General features: G+C 40.5%; 1 protein-coding gene across 4 annotated transcripts in view; it reads left to right on the plus strand.

Moving 5' to 3' along the window:
• The window catches only part of DCAF5 (DDB1 and CUL4 associated factor 5), a 98,052-nt gene that overhangs the window by 20,593 nt on the left and 54,290 nt on the right, over positions 1-23,169 (plus strand). For 2 of the 4 annotated variants that reach the window (XM_027570776.2, XM_027570778.2), the window contains exons 2-5: positions 4,951-5,094; positions 7,683-7,719; positions 8,619-8,758; positions 10,503-10,632. In XM_027570776.2, coding sequence (XP_027426577.1) covers positions 4,951-5,094; positions 7,683-7,719; positions 8,619-8,758; positions 10,503-10,632 — 451 coding nt within the window. The remainder of the gene's footprint in view (positions 1-4,950; positions 5,095-7,682; positions 7,720-8,618; positions 8,759-10,502; positions 10,633-23,169) is intronic. The other 2 variants (XM_027570777.2, XM_027570779.2) reach the window with 2 other exon arrangements.

Raw genomic sequence — 23,169 nt, forward strand, 5'->3', positions numbered from 1 at the left:
CATTCTAAAAATCCAAAATGTTTTATGGAAATGTTCAAACATTCACAGAAGTATAGTATACCCATCTATAATAATTACCAACATTTTATTGATTACCTATTCCCCCTACCTTTTTTTTTCTTTATTTTTTTTAAAGATTTATTTATTTATTTGACAGAGAGAGAGATAGCGAGAGCAGGAACACAAGCACTGGGAGTGGGGGAAGCAGGCTTCCCGCCGAGCAGGCAGCCTGATGCGGGGCTCGATCCCAGGACCTCAGGATCATGACCTGAGCCAAAGGCGGACACTTAACGACTGAGCCACCCAGGCACCCCCTTTTTCTGGAATATTTTAAAGGGAATTCCAGACATACTATTTCACCTATTTCAGTATGCATCCCTCATTGATAAGCACTTTTTTTTTCCTTTTAACAGCACCACAATGCCATTATTATACTTAAGAGACATAACAATACTGGGGCACCTAGCTGGCTCAGCTAATAGAGCCTGTGACTCTTGGTCTTAGGATTGTGAAATCAAGCCCTAAGTTGAGTCCAGAGCCTACTTAAAATAAGAGAGACGTAACAATATTTCCTTGATATCATAAAACATAAAAGAGAGATGAGCACTGAATAATGTATAGAATTGTTGAATCACTATATTGTACACCTGAAACTAATATAATACTGTATGTTAAATCTACTGAAATTTAAAAAATTAATTAAAAAGCAAAAAAGTAATTGGATTTGACAAAATGTTGACAATTTGTTAAATTTGCTTGTAGTCTTTTTTTAAAGAAACAAAACTTTACAGATACAATCGAAGTTAATCGAAGATAAACATTACTAGATGTGCTTATCTACAAACAATATATGTTATTACTTTGTATATTTAAAAATATATACTTAATGGTTTTTACATATCCTTCTGAAACTTTATTACTTACCATTAGGTTTTCAAGATTTATTCATGTTGTTACACATATTTCTGGTTCATTTTAACTGCTGTATGGTGTTCTCTCTGGTTTAGTTTTAATTTGTATTAGTATTCCAGTGGAACTGTTAATTTATATATTTGTGAATATTTATGTTGTCTATAGCTTTGTTTGCTTTTTGCTATTATAAACAGTGTTGCAGTGAACATTCTTGTACATTTCTTTGTGCCACTTTGTAAGAATGTATTTAAATTATAACATGCATTCCCCTGATTAATTTAGAGGTTGAGATCCCCTGTAATATTTGTGGCTATTCGGATTTCCTCTTCTGTGAATTGTCATATTTGCCTTTTTTCCTAATGGTTTTAAAAATTGATTTGTAGGAATTCTTTATATATTTTGGATACCAAGCCATTGTAAGTTTTGTGTATTGCTAGAATCTTTCAATTATTCAGGCAGTCTTTTCCTGGTCCCTCCCTGTTCCTGGTCTCTCAGTTTACTCAGCTTCTATTTTTATTCCTAGGCTCCCTTGTTTTATTCTAACCTACACATTTTTGAGTTATGTTACCAAGGTGGGGAATCCCTTCAATTGTCCATTAGATGAACTGCTTTGTCATTTATGGTTTATTTTTGGTTCTGTAAGGCAGGCAACCTAGAATAGTGGTTAAGAATGGAGGCGATAGAGTATTAACTGCTTGCTTTTGAATCTTAGCTCAGCCACATTACTTACTGTGTGTGACCATGGTAAGTTACTAACCCTTGTACTTGGCTTTATAATCTATAAAACTCATGAGGGTAGAACTGTTATGATCCCCATTTTATATTTGATGAAACTCAGGCTCAGAGAGATTAGATTAGAAACATGAGTAAGTAGAAGAAACGTGGGCCTTTTTTTTTTTTAATTTTACGCTTTTGATAGAGACATGGGTACAGAGAAATATTTCTGTAATATAGGATACACAGTAGCAAAAGCCATGATAGGTCCCTGACTTGCGGCCTCAGTGTGAGGGAAAAACAGTAAGAGTAGAACTATGCAGAACTAAAGTACCCACTGCCTGTATAAATCTATTAATAGGTTAAAAAATTCCTTTGTGTCCTTATTCATTAAAATAAAACAACAAAAACCCACACCTTTATTTTTATGACTTTAACTTAAAAGAGATATAGAATTTTTCTTAAGATTTTATTTTTAAGTAATCTCTACACCCAACATGGGGCCTGAACTCACAACCCTGAAATCAAGAGTTGCGTGCTCCACTGACTAAACCAGCGAGGCGCCCCAAGATACAGAATTTAGATAACCATCCCAGGCCAGAGAACTCATAGTTGAAATAAGCAAATCATAAACACAGAACACTAGACCACACTTAAGGGTTCAGCTTCATAGACAATGAAGGGGGAGGAGAACATAGAACTTGATTTTGACCTACAATGAAAGAAAGAAGAAACTGAAGAAGCAAAGGCAACTTCTTTCTAGGGGAGGGAGAATAAGTTTGACTTAGTCGCTCTATCTTCTTTGATTTTTTTTTTATTATTACAAAAGGAAATATGTTTATGGAAAGTACTATAGGAAGGTATAAAGTAAAAATTAAAATATAAAAGTTTCCCAGTAGTATAAACCCAAAAGAATTAAAAGCAGGGACTTGAACAGATACTTGTACATCCATGTTGTTAGCAACATTATTCACAATAGCCCAAAGGTGGAAACAACCCAGGTGTCCATCAGTTGATAAATGGATAAACAAAATATGGTGTGTGTGTATAGTGGAATATTATTTAGCCTCAAGAAAGAATGGAATTCTGATAACATGCTACAATATGGATGATCTTTGATGATGATATGTGAAGTGAATAAAAAAGACAACTATTGTATGGTTCCACTTATATGAGTTACGTAGAACAGTTAAATTCATTTAGGCAGAAAGTAGAGTGGTGGTTACTGGGGATGGGAGAAGTTGTTGTTTATTGGGTACGGAGTTTCAGTTTGGGATGATGTAAAGATTCTGGGGATGGATGGTGGTGATGGTTGCACGACAGTGCAAATATACTGAATGCCACTGAATTGTATACTTAAAAATGGTTAGAATGGTAAATTTCATGTTATATGTATTTTACCACAGTAAAAAAAGTTTCCCAACTCTAACCTGGAGGTGGTGTCCACTATAAACAGTTTCTTTTATAACCATATAGATAGGCAAATATAAGCATAGATATGCAAATATGAACATGTTAATTCAAAGTCTGCTCTTTGAGGGCACTCATTTAGGTGCTGGGGACTCCGCAGTATACAAAATTGACAAGGTTCCTTTGGTCATGGAGCTTTTTGAAATTTTGTTTTACACAAAATGGATTTTGGTACACATATTGTTTTACACCTTACATTTCCCCTTAACAAAGACCTTTGGGCATCTTTCCAAATTAGTTCTTAGAGATTTACTGATTTCATGGCTGCATGGTATGCCCTCATATGGATGTGCTATAATTTGTGGCTGTTGAATGGACAAGGGGAAGAAGAGGTATAGAGATTGCTGTGGTTTGCTGCTCGTGTTTGCCCCCCCTTTTTTAAATTATTTATTTATTAGAGAGAGAGACACAGCGAGAGAGGGAACACAAGCAGGGGGAGTGGGAGAGGGAGAAGCAGGCTTCCGGCCGAGCTGGGAGCCCAATGCGGGGCTCAATCCCAGGACACTGGGATCATGACCTGAGCCGAAGGCAGACACTTAACGACTGAGCCACCCAGGCGCCCCTTTGCCCCTTTTGTAACTTAAATTTTTATTAGGAGAATAATATAAAAAAATCAGTGTTATAAAAAAATCAGTGCCAAATATATCAGTTTTTTTTTTAAGATTTTATTTATTTGACACAGAGAGACATAGCGAGAGAGGGAACACAAGCAGGGGGAGCGGGAGAGGGAGAAGCAGGCTTCCCGCAGAGCAGGGAGCCTGATGTGGGGCTCGATCCCAGGATGCCGGGATCATGACCTGAGCCGAAGGCAGACGCTTAACGACTGAGCCACCGAGGCGCCCCAGTGCCAAATATATCAAATAAAAGTTCTTTCCCCCTCTTTTAATCCTATTCCCTGAAAATAGTAACCACTGTTAATCATTGTTAACATTAAAAGTTATTCCTCCTTCCAGACATTTTTAATACAACTGCAAATATAAAAAATACATAGAATATACATACTCTCATTCTTTAGGAGCTGGCTCATGCAGTACAATGCCATTAGGTATATATAGGTATATACGGTCTGCTCATTTAATTCAGACTGTTGTGAGTTATGCAGAGGAAAGAGCTGGACTGGGCTTCAGGAGAGCAAGGCCCTGTGTAGATGGTGATGTGGCAGGCAGTTCCTTAGTTGTCATTTGCATGCTGTTCCCTAGTCAATGAGGTCACCTCAAGGAGAGAAATCTAGTGTGCTAGAAATACTACTATAGAGTTCTTTGGTTGCAAGCATTAGAAACCCAACTCAGCTTCTGTTAGACAAAAAATGGTGAGGGGGGTATTATAGAAGGATTTTAGGTAGCAAGCAAAGAAATATTTATTTAAAAAAATTTTATTTATTTATTTGACAGAGAGAGAGGAGAGAGAGAGAGAGCACAACAGGGGGAGCAGCAGAGGGAGAGAGAGAAGCAGGCTTTCTGCTGAGCAGGGAGCCCAGGGCAGGGCTTGATCCCAGGACCCTGAGCCAAAGGCAGACGCTTAATGGACTGAGCCACCCAGGCACCCAAAGTGAAGAAATGTTTAAACAACAGAGTATCTGGAAAGTCAGGAATAGGGTGGCTTTGAGGGTTTCAATATCGGTGTTTATCCCTTTCCATTTCTATATGTCTGTTCAAGTTTTCCTGGGGAAAAGTGAGTGGCTTAGAGACCATGTCTACTGATGGTTAAGGGGGTAGAGTCCTGGGTTTACCATCAGAATCGTACGGTGTTGGGGAGTTGCAGTTTTGGAAAGGATGGGATTCAAGGCTGGCAAAACTGAGTGTCAGCCTTGAAGTGTCAGCCATCTTAACCCTAGATTCTTACTCCCCTCTCAAGGAGGAGATGACCGCCGGGTTCTGCTATGGCACATGGAACAAGCTATCCACTCCAGAGTCAAGCCCATACAGCTGAAAGGAGAGCACCATTCCAACATTTTTTGCCTGGCTTTCAACAGTGGGAACACCAAAGTATTCTCTGGAGGTGAGAAGAAGGGAGATTTCTACCTTGGGCAATTCACTGTGGCTGAGATTTTAGATAAAGGAGTGCTAAAATAACTCCTTGTTTTTCTTCCTTTATTTCACTGAGCTGTAGAATTACTGGTTTTCCATAGCTTGTCTTTTCTGCATTACAGCAGAAATATGAACAGGTATATGAGAGCAGTTCCTCCCTCCCTCCCTCCTTCCTTCTGTCTTTCCTCCCCTCCTTCCTCTGTCCTTCCTCCCCTCCTTCCTCTGTCCTTCCTCCCCTCCTTCCTCTGTCCTTCCTCCCCTCCTTCGTCCCCTCCTTCCTCTGTCCTTCCCTCCTTCCTCTGTCCTTCGTCCCCTCCTTCCTCTGTCCTTCCCTCCTTCCTCTGTCCTTCGTCCCCTCCTTCCTCTGTCCTTCCTCCCCTCCTTCCTTCTGTTCTTTTGATCCTTCACTCTCATCGTTTCTTTTTCGGTAGAAAACTTTTTACATTGCAATCCGGCATGCAGAAACACACACATATTTAAAATAGTACTTAACATTACTATGTGTGGTACATTCTGATTTTTAAAAAATTCTATTTCATTTTTAAAGATCTTAAAGGTTGTGATTCAAATTGATGTCCTGATCCGTGGATGGCTCCTGTTTGAAAAATGTTGTGTTAGGGTACAATTGGAATGGCTTATGCTCAAGCCGGCCTCTTGGTGATGTCTTCTACCAGCCAGACTCCTTTCTGACCACCACATTTCTAGCCCTGACGTCTCTTCTGCACTGCAGATTTTCCCATGGAATATCTTCCTATGTGTTCTAAAAGCAACTTAAGTGCAGCAGATCTAAAACCAAAATTATTAGTCCTTCTCCCCCGCACAAATATCTCCTCCTGTTCCCTGGATTTTTCTCAGTTATTATCAGCATTCCACCTAATGATTTAAGCTATTAGGTTTAACTTTAAGAAACTGCTAATATTGAAGCACGTTTAACTATAAGAATGGCAGTTCCACATGGTCAGCCTAGCAGAAATCTTGAAGTCATCCTCAAACCTTCCTTTATTTCATTTACCTATCTTGTCACTCACCAACCAGACTTGAAAGCTTCGTTCATCCTTTAGTTTCTGCGCTCTTTCTATACCCACTGCCCTGGTTCAGGTCCTTATCTTTGATCTTTGCAGTGGCCTTTGTGATTTCTGCAACCAGTCTCTAACCCTCCTCCTTATTTATCACAAGTTTTCTTTTAAAAATAAAGTTTTCCTGTGTGAACCTCTGGCCCCACAGTGTCCACAGGATAAAGCGTGAACCTCTGTGTGCCTCTCTAGCCTCATCTCCCTCCGCAGCATTTTGCACCCTAGCCCACTAAACCACTTGCTGTCTCAGGTGTCCTCGTATCGTTTGCTCTTGCTGTTCCTTCATGGGTCATGATTAATTGTCCAGTCCCCACCAGTTCCCCTAAGTCTTCCATTGGTAAGAGTTTTGAGTTATTGGAGTTTCTGTTCAGATGTCTTCTTCCCCATAAAAACATTCTCCTTTTCTGCCATGTACTTTCAACCTGCTCCTGAAGGAAACAATTGCTCCTTTATCTGTGTCCCCATTATAGAGCATTTCGCTACAACAAGATAACCCGTTTTGTCATTATTAGTTGTTGGTGCAGATGAACTGGGAGTTCCTTGAGGGCCGGGCAGAATCTTCTTCCTCTTCTTGTATCCCTAGCACCTCCGCTGTGCCTGTTTCTAGAAGGCATTAGTATGGGTTTGAATTGCTTGTTACGCACCCACAATAGAGTTTGTAGCCAGGGGTTTAAGATGTCCCAGGCCACATCTCTACCGCTACTATTACTTTCTCTTTAAGTGACTGTTGGTTGTGCTTTCAGTGTAGAGTGGGAATTTTTTTACTTTTGTCTTTTCATATTCAGGTTTTTATGTTTGGTTACATAAACCCTTTGAAAGCAGGACTATACATATTGTGAATGTATTTTTAGATTCTTTGATGGAATAAAGAAAAATGCAAGAGAAAAAAGTTTCCCATCACTTATAATCACAAAATCATCAGATTTTAATGCTATGAGATGATAAGGATATGATTAGTAGCAAACATTTATTGGGGACTTACTAAGTGCTCAGCCCTAATCTGAATGGTTTTACAAATGTACTCTTATCTTCTCAATGACCTACGAAGTAGGTACAATTATTATCCCTATTTTATAGTTAAAATAACTGAGGCATAGATTATCTGTATTCTGAGTCTCACAGTTGAGTGTTTTGCTTAAAAAAAAAAAAAGCTAGCTTGGATGAATGAATTAATTCGCCCATGATCATTTACTCTTTTTATTCTTTTTCTCAATGGCCACAGGTTTTTGTTGTTTTTATATTATATATATATTCCATCGAATAATTCATTTTGGAAACTTATGTTATATCTAGTTTGCTACTAGGCTTTCAAAAATTCTTTATATCCTTCTGAAATTATTTTTATAAAACTTTTTCTAATTAACACTCCTAATTTATATTAACATTGACTTTGCTCATATGCTTTCTGAAAACTTTAAGATTTCATATGCTATGAGCAGGTAGCACTTGGCAGGAATTATCAAATGTCTACTTTTCTCCCTTACAGGAAATGATGAGCAAGTTATCCTCCATGATGTCGAAAGGTAAATAGATTGTTGGTATGTGAAGGTGACTGACTCTGGTTTTCATATGAAGAGAGGCAAATATCTCTTTAGACCAAAGTAGTCGTTGTTTTTTGAAGGAAATAACATGAAACCCGCTGTCCTTTTCTGAAACAGATTTCTGTAATAATTTTGAAATGAAGTTTTGCTTAAAAAAAAAGAAAAGGATTTGTAAAGTTGGAATGAACTTACACACTTTTTAGGTGAAAATTTAAAGGGAGAGGTTGGAAGAGAAGGAAACAACAACATAATAATAACTAATCTTTGTGTGCCAGGTACTATTTTAAGTGCTTTGCATGTGTTCATCAGTTTCACCCTCACAATGATTTTATGAAGCAGTACTATTCTGGTCTCATTGTGGATGAGGAAGCTGAGGTGTTAGGGATGTTAGGTAACTTAAGGTCAGGTGATGCTGGGATCTGAACATGGCCACCTGGTTCTAGAGCCATGCTCTTGCTCACATACCAGACAGCCACATCGACCCTCTTCTTCCCCTGCTGATAATCAGATCTGGTTACTTTGAAGTGCTCCCTTGTTTTTGGAAATCAGGCACCACCCCCAGATCTACAGAAGCAGATACATTCTGCAGGAAGTGAAAACACTAAACTCATCTATCAAGTCACTTTCAACTGTGCTCATTTAGTGCAAAAAACAAACTCACCATGAAATCTATAAAAAGTTTTTCTAATAGAATTTTTATTTTTTACCTGAAAGTTGAGTACCTACTTTTTAAGGAAATACAATATCCTCTGGGTTTTGCTCGATTGACTTTGCACTGGAAATGAGGGAGAGTCCTACGTGAGGAACTCTGGGGCTGGGACTCTGCACTCTTTGTGTGCATGTGTGTGCCTGTGTGCCTCTTTCTGCTCTCTCTCTCTCAGCAGTGAGACCTTGGATGTGTTTGCTCATGAAGATGCGGTATATGGCTTGTCGGTGAGCCCAGTGAATGACAACATTTTTGCCAGCTCCTCAGATGATGGCCGGGTTCTCATCTGGGACATCCGGGAGTCTCCCCATGGAGGTAGGGTCAAAGGGCTGTTGGACTGTGTTGGAGAGTTTGATGTCAGGCTCATTGCAGAGGCGTTTATGACCTGGGTGACTAATGTGAGTGGGAGACATGTAAAGGGAGAGGCAGCTCTCACAGTGGGGCATAGATGTGTGTCTCTAGACATCCCATCCTACGCCTAAGCCAGAAGTGAGGCACCTTTCTCAGGCCTTCTCTAGCCGCTTGTGAGCCCTCCACAAACCCCTGGACTTGTCGGAAACACCACAGTACCATGGTGTTTAGCGGCCCCAAGGAATAGAAGATGCAGTACTTCATTGTAGAGGGTAGCTACCAGGGGTCAGCTCTGTATGGTGCTGACACGCACAGTTCTTGGTTATTTACGGAGAACGGGGGCGTTCTGTGCTCCTGTCCTAATTTTAGGTATGTGTATAGAAACTGAAAATGATGGCAGATACGCTTTGTTTAAGAGGGATTGTCCAGGTGAGTTCCTCCTCCAGATGTGCTCTTTGGGCTTCTGAAGTGTAAAAATGAAGAGTTGTTTTGTTGAATTTCTCTGAAGTTTTTCAGGAAACGCATCTTTTCACCTTGTTTCCTGAATAGAGCGTTTACTCTGTAACTCTGCCTGTGTTCAAAGACTCTTTTCTCCAGCATTACCCTCAGTGCCTTCCCGGCCCCCACCTCTGGTGCAGCTTTGTCACGATCATACCCGTGTACACAGAATTACTTTCCTGCCTGTCTTGTCTGACAGGATCTGGATCTTTTTATTATTCTGTATTCTGAGCATTTAACGTGCTGGCCTGTGCCTCATCATAGAAACTCAGGCTATAAGAAAAGCTTGTTCTTGGGGTTAGGCAGGTAAGGTAGCTGCAAGGAGCAGCTGTGGTTGAGTCACCATGTGCTGGGGGAGGTGAGAGCCTCCTCTGTCTGGACTGCCTAGAGGCCTGTGCAGTGTCCCGCGTGGAAATCCTAGACTGGGGAGTGTGCTTTCTGTCTGTTGCTTCTAAACACTTTCCACAAGAGTATGTCCTTCTGGGTAGCAGAGTGATTCCTTCCTTGCCTGGAGCCCGCTAACATAGGCTGAGGGATGCAGGGTTTCTAAGTGAAGTTGATTGGGAGCTGGCTGGATGTAAGAGTTCAAGTGTTAGGTGCCCGTTTTTTTTTTTTTTTTTTTGGTAATATTCCAATTCGGGGAATGAAATCATAAAATTCTAGACTGAGGCTATTTTCTCTTCAGTTTAGGAGCAATTTAGGAGAAGGGAAGACTGTGCTGTTGTTTTTCCTTGCCTTCAATTTTCTCATTGTTTTGCTTTGTCTTCATTAAATCTTTGTGTAGTTTTAAAACTTCTAATTTCTAAAACTAATAAATTTGGATTCAGGTACAATAATCCTACCAGTAATTGGTTGTGAATTTTTTCAGCTCATGTGGAATTCAATCTTACTTACTGTAAAACAGCTTACCTTCTTAGTTCCTGTGACCATTTCCGTTTTGTCACAGGATCTGAAGAGGTAGAATACTCAGTGTTTCTGAGTATTATAGCTTCCAGTTTGCTTATATGTGTTAGAGTTGCTGTTTTCAGACTTGGTGTGTACAGAGTGTGTGCTAGTCCTTGTGAGCAGGGTTGACTGATGGGATGATGCACTGCTTTGGGGCTTCAGCTACTAGGGATGGTTTCTACAGGGTCACATTCCTGCTTTGCCTGCCTCTGGCCCAGAGGCGCTGAATGAGCTATGGGGCTGATTGTCATTTCTCTATTCACAGAGCCCTTCTGCCTGGCAAACTATCCATCAGCTTTTCACAGTGTCATGTTTAACCCTGTGGAGCCCAGGTTATTGGCCACAGCCAATTCAAAGGAAGGAGTGGGACTCTGGGATATTCGAAAACCTCAGAGGTGAGCCCCCTTTATTCATATGGTGTTAAAACTTGCCCCTGCCTCAACTCTCAGGTAATGTGATCAGCCAGCAAGGGTTGTGAGAACCTGTTTGGCTGTTGCTCTCAATTGGCCATCTCCTAACATATATTGGTGCCTGTGAAGCCAGGGGAGCCCTGTCCCCAAGGGACAGGCAGTGTGAAAAATCCACACTCCTTGCTGAGGGAGTCATAAATTGTAATCTGACTCTAGATAAGTCAATTCTAGGCAAATAGATGAGAGGCTCCCGTCAGTACTGCCTTCTATCTTTAGACCCAGGGTTCCCCAGATGCCTGGGAGCTCTTGCAGGGGGGATGGAAGAGATGGAGGGGGAGAATTTGTCAAACTTGTGGCCACTGAACCATTGATTCTTAACTCCAGGCAGGAGGGGTTTTCTGCGTGGCTTCAGGAGAACTGGGAATCCCCCAGATTGTGTGGAAATTATATTATGTACCCATCTAAGTGCATTTTTCTATGAAGCGAGTTTATTTGCTTTTTTCAGTTTCTCAAAGAGACCAGTGGCTAAGACAATAAAAGTTAAGAGCCACTGCACTATAGTGTTAGGGACCTGGGCGCCTGGGTGACTCATTTGGTTAAGCGACTGCTTTCGGCTCAGGTCATGATCCTGGAGTCCCGGGATCGAGTCCCGCATCGGGCTCCCTGCTTGGCAGGGAGTCTGCTTCTCCCTCTGACCCTCTTCCCTCTTGTGCTCTCCATCTCTCATTGTCTCTCTCTCAAATAAATAAATAAAATCTTTAAAAAAAAATACAGTGTTAGGGACCTAACATGTTTTCCCTTCTGTTTGCATTATTAAAAGAGTACACTTAGGACAATCTTTGATGGTACAAGTCACTAATGGGAGAATTTCAGGCATCATTAAAGGAAATGTGTGGATGGGGCTGAGTAGGAGGCTTTTTCATGTTCTCTAAATACCATGGTGGGGGGACAACTTTTTATGGCACCTGTACTTAAAGCTAGCTTTGCTTTATAAAAGACTTGCATGCATTGTCGGCTGTTCTGGATATTCTGCATGGAGGTAACTTCCTACTTTGTAAAGCAATATTGCAGAAGTATATCATAGAAAGTAAGCGAGGTTATGATTTATTTCATGGGTCTCAGATGAAAGGGGCAATTAGGTACAGAGGCTATCTTCCTTGGTGATTTTTAGTTCTAGCTAATTCTCTCCATGGGGCTGTCAGAGGGATCTAGAACTATTGCAGCAGATCTGTATAGGCCAGAGGGGTGCTCCTGTTGTTGAGCAGGGCCCCCTGAGGCTCTGTAGGGCAGCAGAGATTTCTCCTGCCCTTTGGTGCATATACACCCAGCCCTTGCTTTTCCAACCTACTGAAATGTATACAGTGGCAGGGTCCCTATTGTGCCTTTGTACTGTGTGCTTAGGGGGCTCATTCCCTGCCTGTGTTTCCCAATGTTCAGCTCTAACATGCTCTGCCACTCGAGACTCTTTAAGAACAGCTGTTCTGCCTCATTCGTTTTACAAAGGGCAGGAACTGGACTAACTATGCCAGCCTTCTCCCAACCTACTACCTTCCATACTTAAAATTGTAGTGAATAGCTAGTGGCTGGAGTGGAGCCCTGAGCTATTACTCATTTCCAATGGAAAGCTTGAGTAGTGCATGCTGTCAGCAGTGTCTTGAGAGTAGAGGAGAGGGTGAGTGTTTTAATTCTCCTCCTAATTTACCCCCAGCAGTTTCCTGCTGGGTATTGTATTTGGGCTTTCCTTCCCTTTCTACTTATCTCCTCACTAAACATAGCTTCTTTAAAAAAAAAAAAATCTAAGTGAGATGATTGTTTTATTTTTATTTAATTATTTTTAAAGATTTTATTTATTTGACAGGGAGAGACATAGCGAGAGAGGGAACACAAGCAGGGGGAGTGGGAGAGGGAGAAGCCGACTTCCCGCGGAGCAGGGAGCCCAATGCGGGGCTCGATCCCAAGATCCTGGGATCATGACCTGAGCCGAAGGCAGACGTTTAACGACTGAGCCGCCCTGGTGCCCTATTGTTTTATTTTTAAAGTAACATTTATTAGATTTAAGGTTTATTTTATTTTATTTTTTATTATATTAGTCTCCATACAGTACATCATTAGTTTTTGATGTAATGTTCCGTGATTTCATTGTTTGCATATAACACCCAGTGCTCCATGCAGATTTAAGGTTTATATCCAGAGAAGTATAATGAAACAAACCAAAAAAAAAAGAAAGAAAAAAAAAAAAAATCTCATCTCCAGATTATATGTTACTTATATTTTTTACATGTTTGTACATCAGTATGGTTCTTCTTCTTGGTCTCTAGTCACTCTCCAAAGGTAACTATAATGAATAGTTTCTTATGTATTGGAACATAATTTAATGCACATACTAGCATGTACATCTATCCTTTAAAACTTCAGGCTAAAGGAACCATGGATTAATACCCACCATTTTCAACTACTTTTTTTAATTATTTTTTTTAAAAGGTTTATTTATTTATTTTGAGAGACTGAGAATGAGAGAGAGAAAAAGAGTACATGAGAGGGGGGAGGGTCAGAGGGAGAAGCAGGCTCCCCGCCGAGCAGGGAGCCCAATGCGGGACCCGATCCCGGGACTCCAGGACCATGACCCGAGCCGAAGGCAGTCGCCTAACCAACTGAGCCACCCAGGCGCCCCATTTATTTATTAATATGTATTGGAGTTTTATTCCTATCAGTACTTACAGATCTAGCATGTTCTTTTTTCTTTTTTTTTAAGATTTCATTTTTGAGTAATCTCTTCATCCCACATGGGGCCTGAACTCAAAACCCTGAGATCAAGAGTCATATGCCCCACTGACTGAGCCAGCCAGGTGCCCCCTCTAGCACATCCTTTTAATGGCTACATGATATTCCATTTATATGGTGTATCCAATAGCCAGGACTTCTTGTTTCCAGTGGGCATTATAAACAGTGCTATACTGAGCTTGGTTGCATAGCACTTGGCCTACCTTTGCAAAAATATCTGTAGGAAATTGCATCAAAGGGTGTATGCTTTTATGTTTTTGATAAAAATTGTCACATTGTCTTGCCACCACAAAAGGCTACACTGATTTACAAACCTACCAACTATGCATGAGACTACACATTTGTCCAGACCCTTGCCTACACTTATACTGTCTTGTGGGGGAAATATTATCTTCCTGTTTTTTGGTTTTTTTTTTTAAGATTTTATTTATTTATTAGAGATCGAGCGAGGGAGAAACAGCATGAGAGGGGAGAGGGTCAGAGGGAGAAGCAGGCCCCCTGCTGAGCTGGGAGCCCGACGCGGGACTCGGGACTCGATCCCGGGACCCTGGGACCATGACCTGAGCCCAAGGCATTCGCTCAACCCACTGAGCCACCAGGCGCCCTATCTTCCTGTTTTGATGATGTCTTTAATTATGGGTGAGGTTATATGGTTTCTTTGGTAACCTGTAGTTTTCAAAGCCCCTATGGGAGAAAAGTCATCTGATAAGGTTAATTGATAATCCTGACTGATTCCTTTCTTGGACTGAAAGGAGGAGCTTAGTGAACTAGGATGTTTTTACCTGTTTCCTTCAGCTCTTCTAAGGTTCTTTGTGGTTCTATGGGAGTGAAGCCGACAAGGGGCATGAAACCTTCTTGGGGTCCTGTTCTTCATCTGTTGGCATTTGGGGATTAAATTACAGATCTTTCCTGTTGGAATTCTCTCAGTATAAACTGGTGTGGGAGAGGAAGAGGGGGCCCTTTGTCTTTTCCATGCAGGATTGATTATGCTGAGTTGCAATAGGTGATTTGTCTCCTGAACACGGCTACCTAGAAACCTCAATCTAGATCTTGGGGCAATTCTGAATCCCCTGGGAGGATAACCCTGGAACAAGGTAGATCTGTTCCAAGGGATACTTAAAGTCTACAGAAATATTTTAGGAAATTTGTGAACCCCTTGAAATTGCAGGTAAAATTGTGTGTTTGTGTATTCGACTGAGCACGGATGTCAGTTTTTTCTAGGGATTGGGAGAGAGTTTTTACTAGGTTCTTGTAGATACCTTTGGCCCCCAAGAGGAAAAAATTGTTCAATGTACTAATGATTCTAGATTTAGAACCTACTGTGGTACCTTAGCAGGCTTATAAGCAATTTTCAGCCTGTAATAGCTTGGGCATATGAGTGAATTCTGGGCCTACTCAGGAGGCCTACTGGTGTCCTAGAAACAAATATAATCTTCATAGATCAATAAGGGGGCCTCACACGGAAGATTTTTTTCTTCCTGGCTTAACCTATGGATTGTTCCATGCTGAAATGGTTTCTTGAGCCTACCCCAAGCCTAAGTTGTACCTCTCTACTTTAGGTTGGTAGTCTGTAGGAGTGTGAGTGGGTCATGTGTGCCCCACTCCTTCCCTGAAATAAGTTGATTAGAGGGCTGGCTGGCAGAATAAAATGTCAGCCCTAGAGGGGATTTTAGTTATCATCTGATCTGACTTCCTCATTGTACAGCTGAAGAAACTATCCCAGCAAGGTAAGGGGAGGCAGAAGAGCGTGGTGGTATAGAGCGCAGGATCTAAAGCCATCATACTGGCTACACACATCCATACTGGCTACACGGTATACCTTAATAGCCGTGTGATCTTAAGTAAGTCACTTCACCTCTCAGTGCCTCATGATAATAAATAATAGCTAACATTTATTAAGCATTACTTGCAAGGGATAATGACAATTATATGAACAGTTCCTTATTTGGTCCTTATGACAGCCCTATGAAGTAGGTTCTACTATTTTTATTTTAATGATAAGGATATCAAGGCACAGAGAGTTGAAATAGCTTGTGTGTGTATGAGTGTATCATGTCCACCCCCTCTTTTAAAGCAGATCAGGCCCCTATACATTCTAGTTTTCTTTCATTTGTGCTTCCTTGCAATAGAACTTTGTCAGAATTCCTCCAATTTTTCCATTGCAGGTATGTCCAACTCTGAAGTCTGAGTCCTTTAGACATTCTGCCTCTGAAAGTTAAACCCCTTTTCAATGTCTCCTGGTCCAGCCCCTGTCTACATGCTGGCTTTCCAAGTTTCTTGCTCTTCTAATCCTGGAAACCTGCACATACTATTTATTTTGCTCCAAAACTTTAGAGCCGAGGTTGTAAACTAGCTGCCCATAGGTCAAATTCAACCCACAGAGACATTTTGCTTGGCCTACATCATTAATAGTGTTTGGGAAATTACACAGAAAAATCATAATTTCTAGCACCTCTTGAAAAAGTCAAAAGGTCTGGTATCATTGGATCTTTCTTCTCATATGGCAACAGTCAGCTGAAGATGTCATGAGTTCCTCCTCACACCTTCCAGACGTGTTCCACCACTCCTTGATGTCTTAATCCAGGGGTGCTTCCTTCATTTCCATTACTTGCCTGGCCCTATAGACATTGGAGTTTGAAAGGTCTGCTTTAGGGATCAGAGTGGTAATGAGTGGGCCATAGGGTGAACTGGGTAAGAGAAAAAACTTCACATACACAAATAGACATTGCATGTTTGGATAAGGTGCCATTCCTTTCATGCGGGTTATTTCTCCTGATGTCTTTTTACAACCATCCTGTTCTTTGTCACTGCCAACATCCCAGTTAATGTCTTGCTTGGACTGGTGCAGTGGCCTCTGAACAGGTTTCAGATCTGCCATCCTCTAACATCGAGGGAGTTCAGAAAAAGTAAAGATTCCCCTGCTGTTACTCAGCTTGTCTCACCCTTTTCATTCCCTGTTTCAGCTGACTGCTCACTCACCACCTCTCTCCCTTCTCATATCTTTAATTTCTGTCACTTTCTGTCAGAAACTGTTAGTTCTGTGACAGGTAATAGTGTCTTGCTTTGACAAGGATAATAGAGTGATTCTTTCCCACTCAACAATCAAACTAGGGCAAGCCAGGAATTCTGTAAAGACTTACCTTATAAGATGGTGCTTTCACATGGTGTGTAAATGACACATCGGAAAATGGGCAATGAGTGCAAATTCCTACTATCAAAAAGGAATTGCTCTCAGGACCTCACCTGGCTTTGGGGGCCTCTAGGTTAGATGTCTGTTTTGCAGGGCCTCTGTCAATCCTTCTTCTGTAGAGACCAAATTAAGTGTAAATCCTTGCCTTCTGAGCAAACCAGACCATCTCCACCACATTGCATTTTGAGGGTTGCTTATACTATTATGGAGCTCAGGGTACAGCTTCAGAGGCTGGAAAAGTTGCTCATGCTCTGATGCTTGTTGAAACTTTAAAGAATGAGGCTGTCCAGACCAGAATGCAAGGCCATTAGGGTAGACAAAGATTTCTTTCTTTCTTTTTTTTTAAAGATTTTATTTATTTATTTGACAGAGAGAGACAGTGAGAGAGGGAACACAAGCAGGGAGAGTGGGAGAGAGAGAAACAGGCTTCCCACTGAGCAGGGAGCCTGATGTGGGGCTCGATCCCAGGATGCTGGGATCATGACCTGAGCCCAAGGCAGACGCTTAACAACTGAGCCACCCAGGCGCCCCTAGACAAAGATTTCTTAAACATGACCCAAAATGCACTCTACATGAAAGAAAAAAGATGATAAATTAGATTTCATTCACATTAAGAACTTTGGTTCATCAAAGACACTGTGAAGTGAAAAGACGAGCCAAAAGACAAGCCATGATCTGGGAAAAAATTATTCATCCTACATGTATTGAACAAAAATTCCCATCTACAGAATCTATCCTAATAGAACTATGAATCAGTAAGTAAAAGAAAACTTTTAAAATAAGCAGAAATGTTGAAAAGAAGATATACCAAATAGCTAATAAACATTTGAAAGGTATTGAGTTTCATTACTCCTGAGGGCAGTGCAAATTAAAACCACAATAAGTTATCACTATACATCCTGAATGGTTCAAATTAAAGAGACTGATAGTACCAAGTGTTGACAAGGGTGTGGAGCAACTGAAATTCTCATACATTTTAGGTGAGGGTAAATTGCTACAACCACTTGGGAAAACTCTTTGTCAACATCTGCTAAAACTCAACATGTGACTCCGTGACCCAGCAATCTGACCCTTAGGTATATCTAAGAGAAATGAGTACGGACTTCCACCAAAGATGTGTACAGTAATATTCACAGATGCTTTATTCATAATAGCCAAGAGCTGGAAACAACCTGAATGACCATCGAAGGAGAATGGATAAATAAACTGCAGAATAGCCATACAGTGGAATAGCACATAGAAATAAAAAGAATGAACTATAGGTACACACTTGGATGTGGCTGAATCTCAGTCGTAATGTTGAATGAAAGCAGCCAGATAGATGCAAAAGTGTATGATGTTCAGGAACAGGCAGGTTGTAGAAGTCAGAATAGTGGTGACATTTGGGAAGGGTATAGACTTAGGGAGGCATGAGTGAAGCTTCCGGGGTTTTATATCTGGGTGGTAGTTTCATGGATATATACTTGAGTAAAAAAATTATTGAGCTATATACTTAGAATTAGTGCACTTTACTATATTATTTAAAGTATATATAATGTATTTATTTAAATTAAATCTATTTGTCAGAGCAAGAGCAAGGGCACACAAGAAGGGGGAGTGGCAGGTAGAGGGAGAAGCAGGCTCCCTGCTGAGCAGGGCACCTGATGCGGTACTCGATCCCAGGAATCCGGGATCATGACCTGAGTGGAAGGCAGACGTTTAACCGACTGAGCCACCCAGGCGTCCCTATTTAATGTATTTAAAATACATTTAAAAAGTCCAAGGTCATAGGGGCGCCTGGGTGGCTCAGTCGGTTAAGTGACTGCCTTCGGCTCAGGTCATGATCCTGGAGTCCTGGGATTGAGTCCCGCGTCGGGCTCCCTGCTCAGCGGGGAGTCTGCTTCTCCCTCTGACCCTTCCCCGTCTCATGCTCTCTCTCTCTCTCTCTATCTCATTCTCTCTCTCAAATAAATAAATAAAATCTTTAAAAAAAAATCCAAGGTCACTATTATCTTCACATGGGTATTTGCCTTGCCTATGATTCCAGTGGTTGTAGCAATATTACCATTTCTTTAGGGAATGATTTGAAGGGACAAAAGAGGGGGAGAGAAGAGTCAGGAGGACCCAGTAGTTTGGATAGTATTGTAGAAAACTATAAGAGAAAAGCTGGGGACCATGGAGTTTAGTTGTCAAAATGATTAGCTCTAATTGCGGGACATGCTTTATGGTCAGCCACTCCTTTTTTTTTTTCTTTCTTCCTCCACTCACCCATCTTTACATACATATACCATACTCAGATAAGTGTTCCAACCACCAAAACCTGTAATAAACGCATGTTTTCTCCCTAGAACTGTATTCTTTTCTTGTTTGTTTTTATCAATGTCACTGTCACTCCCACAGTCATCCTGGCCCAATCCCAGAGTCCCATTTTCCTCTTCTGTCTCTGTCCCTCTGTCATACCCAGCCTTGCTACGTGTTAGTGCCTGGCCACTGTTTTCAGTTCTGAAAGCCCTGGCTCCATCTCAGGCCCATAGCACTATTTCCAGAAGGGGCTGGCTACACTGGCTTCTTAATTTGCCTCTTGCTTCTGCCATATAGCACATATCCTTAAACATCACTCTTGCTATTCCCCTACCTGGGAGCTTTAGTGGATTCTTGTTATCTTTGTTCATGGCCATATCCCCAGAACCTGTATGTCGGATGCTCTAAGAAAATATTTTTTAGAATGAATATATGACCCACTTTACTGGATAAAATAACTCTTTCAGCAAGCAATCTGCTCCTTCTCTGGTGCCAGTGTCCCTTCTCTCTCCCCTTGTACTCTCTCCCCTTATACTCTCTTCTAAATACAAACAGACATAGAGGAGGATTTCTCTTATTTTCTTGCTTCTCTTTGTCTATCCAAATTTTAGTTACTTTCTTTTTTTTTGTTTTGTTTTGTTTTGTTTTATTTATTTATTCATGAAAGTCAGAGAGAGAGAGAGAGAGAGAGAGGCAGAGGCAGAGGGAGAAGCAGGCTCCCCGCCTAGCAGGGAGCCTGATGCGGGACTCGATCCCAGGACCCTGGGATCATGACCTGAGCCGAAGGCAGATGCTTAACCATCTGAGCCACCCAGGCGCCCTTCTTTTTTTTGTTGTTGTTGTTTGTTTGTTTGTTTTTTTTTGTTGTTGTTTTAGTTACTTTCAAGGTCCACAGTCAAATGGTAACTCTTCAGGAAAAGCATCCTTGTTCCCTGTTACATACTTTTTTTTTAAAGATTTTATTTATTTGAGAGAGAGTGAAAGAGCGTGCACGCGAACGAGCAGGGGAGAGGGGCAGAGGGAGAAGGAGAAGCACTCCCCACTGAGCAGGGAACCCGACTCAGGGCTCAATCCCAGGACTCTGAGATCATGACCTGAGCCGAAGGCAGACGCTTAACGACTGAGCCACCCAGGTGCCCCCTGTTACGTATTCTTAAGCACCGGGTGTTATGCGCAACTAATGAATCATTGAACACTATGTCAAAAACTAATGATAACTGAACATAAAAAAAACTAATGATATACTATATGCTGGCTAATTGAACATAATAAATACATACATACATACATAAATGAATGAATGAATGGTAACTCTGAAAAGAAGGGAAAAAAAAAAACTTCCTTTACTTACTGTGTCCCTAGCACCTAGCAGTTTGGGCACAGAATATGTGCCAATGAATGAAGCTTTCTCTTCTACAGGAAGGGATCTCTCTATTCAGAGCCTCTGTAAAGTACTTACGGTCTGTGGCATGCATGTTCCTTGGCTCAGTTGCTGCTTTTGCCATCATTAGTGATCTTTTAATATGAGGGTTTATCTCCAGCTAGACCAGTATTATATTTTTTATTTCCTTCCCAGTACCTGGGAATTGCTTCTCGGAAATGAAGTGCTTGTCCTGATCTGTATTATTACCTGTCATGTTTTCCTATGGATTTTTAAGGACAGGGCCATGTTTTATTTATCTCTAATCTCCAGAGCCTAGCGCAGCACTTAGACTGTTGTGTACCTTCAGTAAATATTGAATGAATGCAGTTTTATACTTATCCCCAAATAGTCTGTATTTTCAAAGCAAGCTTTCTGTAATGTTTTCTGGACCTGTTAATTCCTTGAGTGTAATGTCATGGATCAAAATGTTGTAGGAGTAAATTCCTAGGGAAGGTTGGAAGGGTTCTTGCTGGGTTTTGACTGCCTGTCAGAGTTCTGTGGGGGAAACCAGGGATTCTGGTGAAGTTGCTGTCTAGGCCAGGAGGTGGAGCTCTAGAATCAGCTTTGTCCGTTGGAAGACACCAGGGCCCTGGTATCCTAACCCAGAGGTTCTCAAACTTTAGAGGGCAGCAGAATCACCTGGGAGTCTTGTTAAAATGCTCCTTCCAGCAGCACAGAGCCAAAGATTGAATTGTTAAGACCTGAGGCAGGACCTGTGAATCTGCCATTTGCAACAGATATTCCAGATGGTTTAGCAACTTTGCATATCCTGCAAGATGGGAGCTGTGGTTATTAAAAGGTCCGTGTTGAATTTATTTGTGTTCATTCTGATCCATGGTCTTTGGACTTGGACTTTAGATCAGAGCTTCCCCATGTCCATTCCTTTGCACAAAGCACAAATGTGCCTTTTATAACAAAAGACTTCAGAACATCTGGGGAATGTCTCGTGAATGGATGGGAGTTCTGGAAGCATGTACCAGTCCATTTCCTTCCTTTAATATTCCTCAAGTCTTGCTATTCAGAAGGAGGTGATGTCAGATCCCTAAATCAAGTGGACTTTCTTGTTGTAAAATCAAATCTTGACTTTCCTCTTTTTTAAAAAAAAAACTTTTTATGGTAAAAAAATCTTAGATCTAAATAATAATAAAATGAATTCTAATATACCTATCACTCAGCTTCAGTAATTAACCCATGGACAATCTTGTTTCATTTATTCCTCATCTGTGACCTCCCTTCCCAATTATTTTGAATCGATTTCCATAACATTATATCATTTCTCTGTAAATAATATGTATCTCTGAAAGATAATTCTTTTTTAAATTGAGGTAAAATTCACATAAAATTAACCATTTTAAAGTGAAAAAGTCAGCAGCATGTAGCACATTCACAATGTTTTACAACCACCACCTCTATCTAGTTCCAAAACATTTTCATCATCCTAAAGTAAAATTCATACCCTTTATGCCATGACTCCCCAGAATACTTTTCTCTTGGTAGCTTCTGGCTACCATCGATCTGCTTTCTGTCTCTATGGATTTACCTGTTCCAGATATTTCATACATTATGTGACCTTTGGTCTGGCTTATTTTACTTACCATCATGTTTGTTGAGATTCATCCACATTGTAGCGTGTATCAGTACTTCATTCCTTTTTATGGCCGGGTAATATTCTATTGTATGGATATACCACATTTTGTTAATCACCTATTGACACACATTTGAGTTGTATAAACTTTTTGGTATTATGAATAGTGCTACTATTAACATTCATGAATAAGTATTTGTTTGGAGTACCTGTTTTCAGTTCTTTCAGGTATATACCTAGGAGTGAATTGCTGGATCTTATGGTAATCCTATGTCAAACTTTTTGAGGAACTGCCAAATTACTTTCCATAAAAAGATAATTCTTTTAAAAAACATAATCCCAATATTATCACACCTAAAAAATACCAATAACTTCTTAATATCACTGCATCTATTTAATTAGTATTTAAATTTCCTTAATTGTTGGGGCGCGTGGCTGGTTCATTTGGTAGAACGTGTAACTCTTGGTTTTGGGATTATGAGTTTGAGCCCCACGTTGGGTGTGGCGATTACTTAAAAATAAAATCTTAAAAAAATCTTCTTAATTGATTCATGAATGCTACAAATGAATCAGGGTTTAGATAGGGTTCATACAAAGCAATTAGTTAATATGGCTTCTGAGTCTCTTTTAATCTGTAAGTATTCCTGCCTCTCACTTTTTTTCCTTGCAAATCTATTTGTTAAAGAAACTGTATTATTTATCTTATGGAATTTCTCACATTTTAGATTATAGTGATTGCATTTTTATACTGTCATTTAGCATGTTCCTTCTGACCCATTTTTTCCTATAAATTGGTTTTAGATTTAGGGGCTTGAACTGATTCAGGGTTTTGTGGGTGGTTTTGTTTTTTTGGTTTTTTTTTTCGGTTACAAAAGTTTTCATAGATGGTGTTAGGTATATCAATAAGGAAGCTAAAAATGTCTAGTTTTATCTCTCCTTTTGTTTTAAAATACATTGACCGACTTCTTAGTTTGGCTTTTTAAAATACAAGTAGTGCTAGTGAAGATGTGGAGAAATTGGATCACTCCTACATTGCTGGTGGGAATGTATAATAGTACAGCCACTCTGGAACATAGTTCGGTAGTTCCTTTATTAATTAAAAACGAACTTACCAGTCTCAAAGGATACATACTGCATGATTCCATGTACATAACATTCACAAACTAATATATTTGAAAAGATGGAAAACAGATTTGTGGTTGCTGGGTGTTAGCAATGCGGATAAAGTGGGGATGAATGTGGCTATACAAGGGTAGCATGAGG

Source organism: Zalophus californianus, chromosome 6 (assembly GCF_009762305.2).
Source record: "Zalophus californianus isolate mZalCal1 chromosome 6, mZalCal1.pri.v2, whole genome shotgun sequence".
NCBI lineage: Eukaryota > Metazoa > Chordata > Mammalia > Carnivora > Otariidae > Zalophus > Zalophus californianus.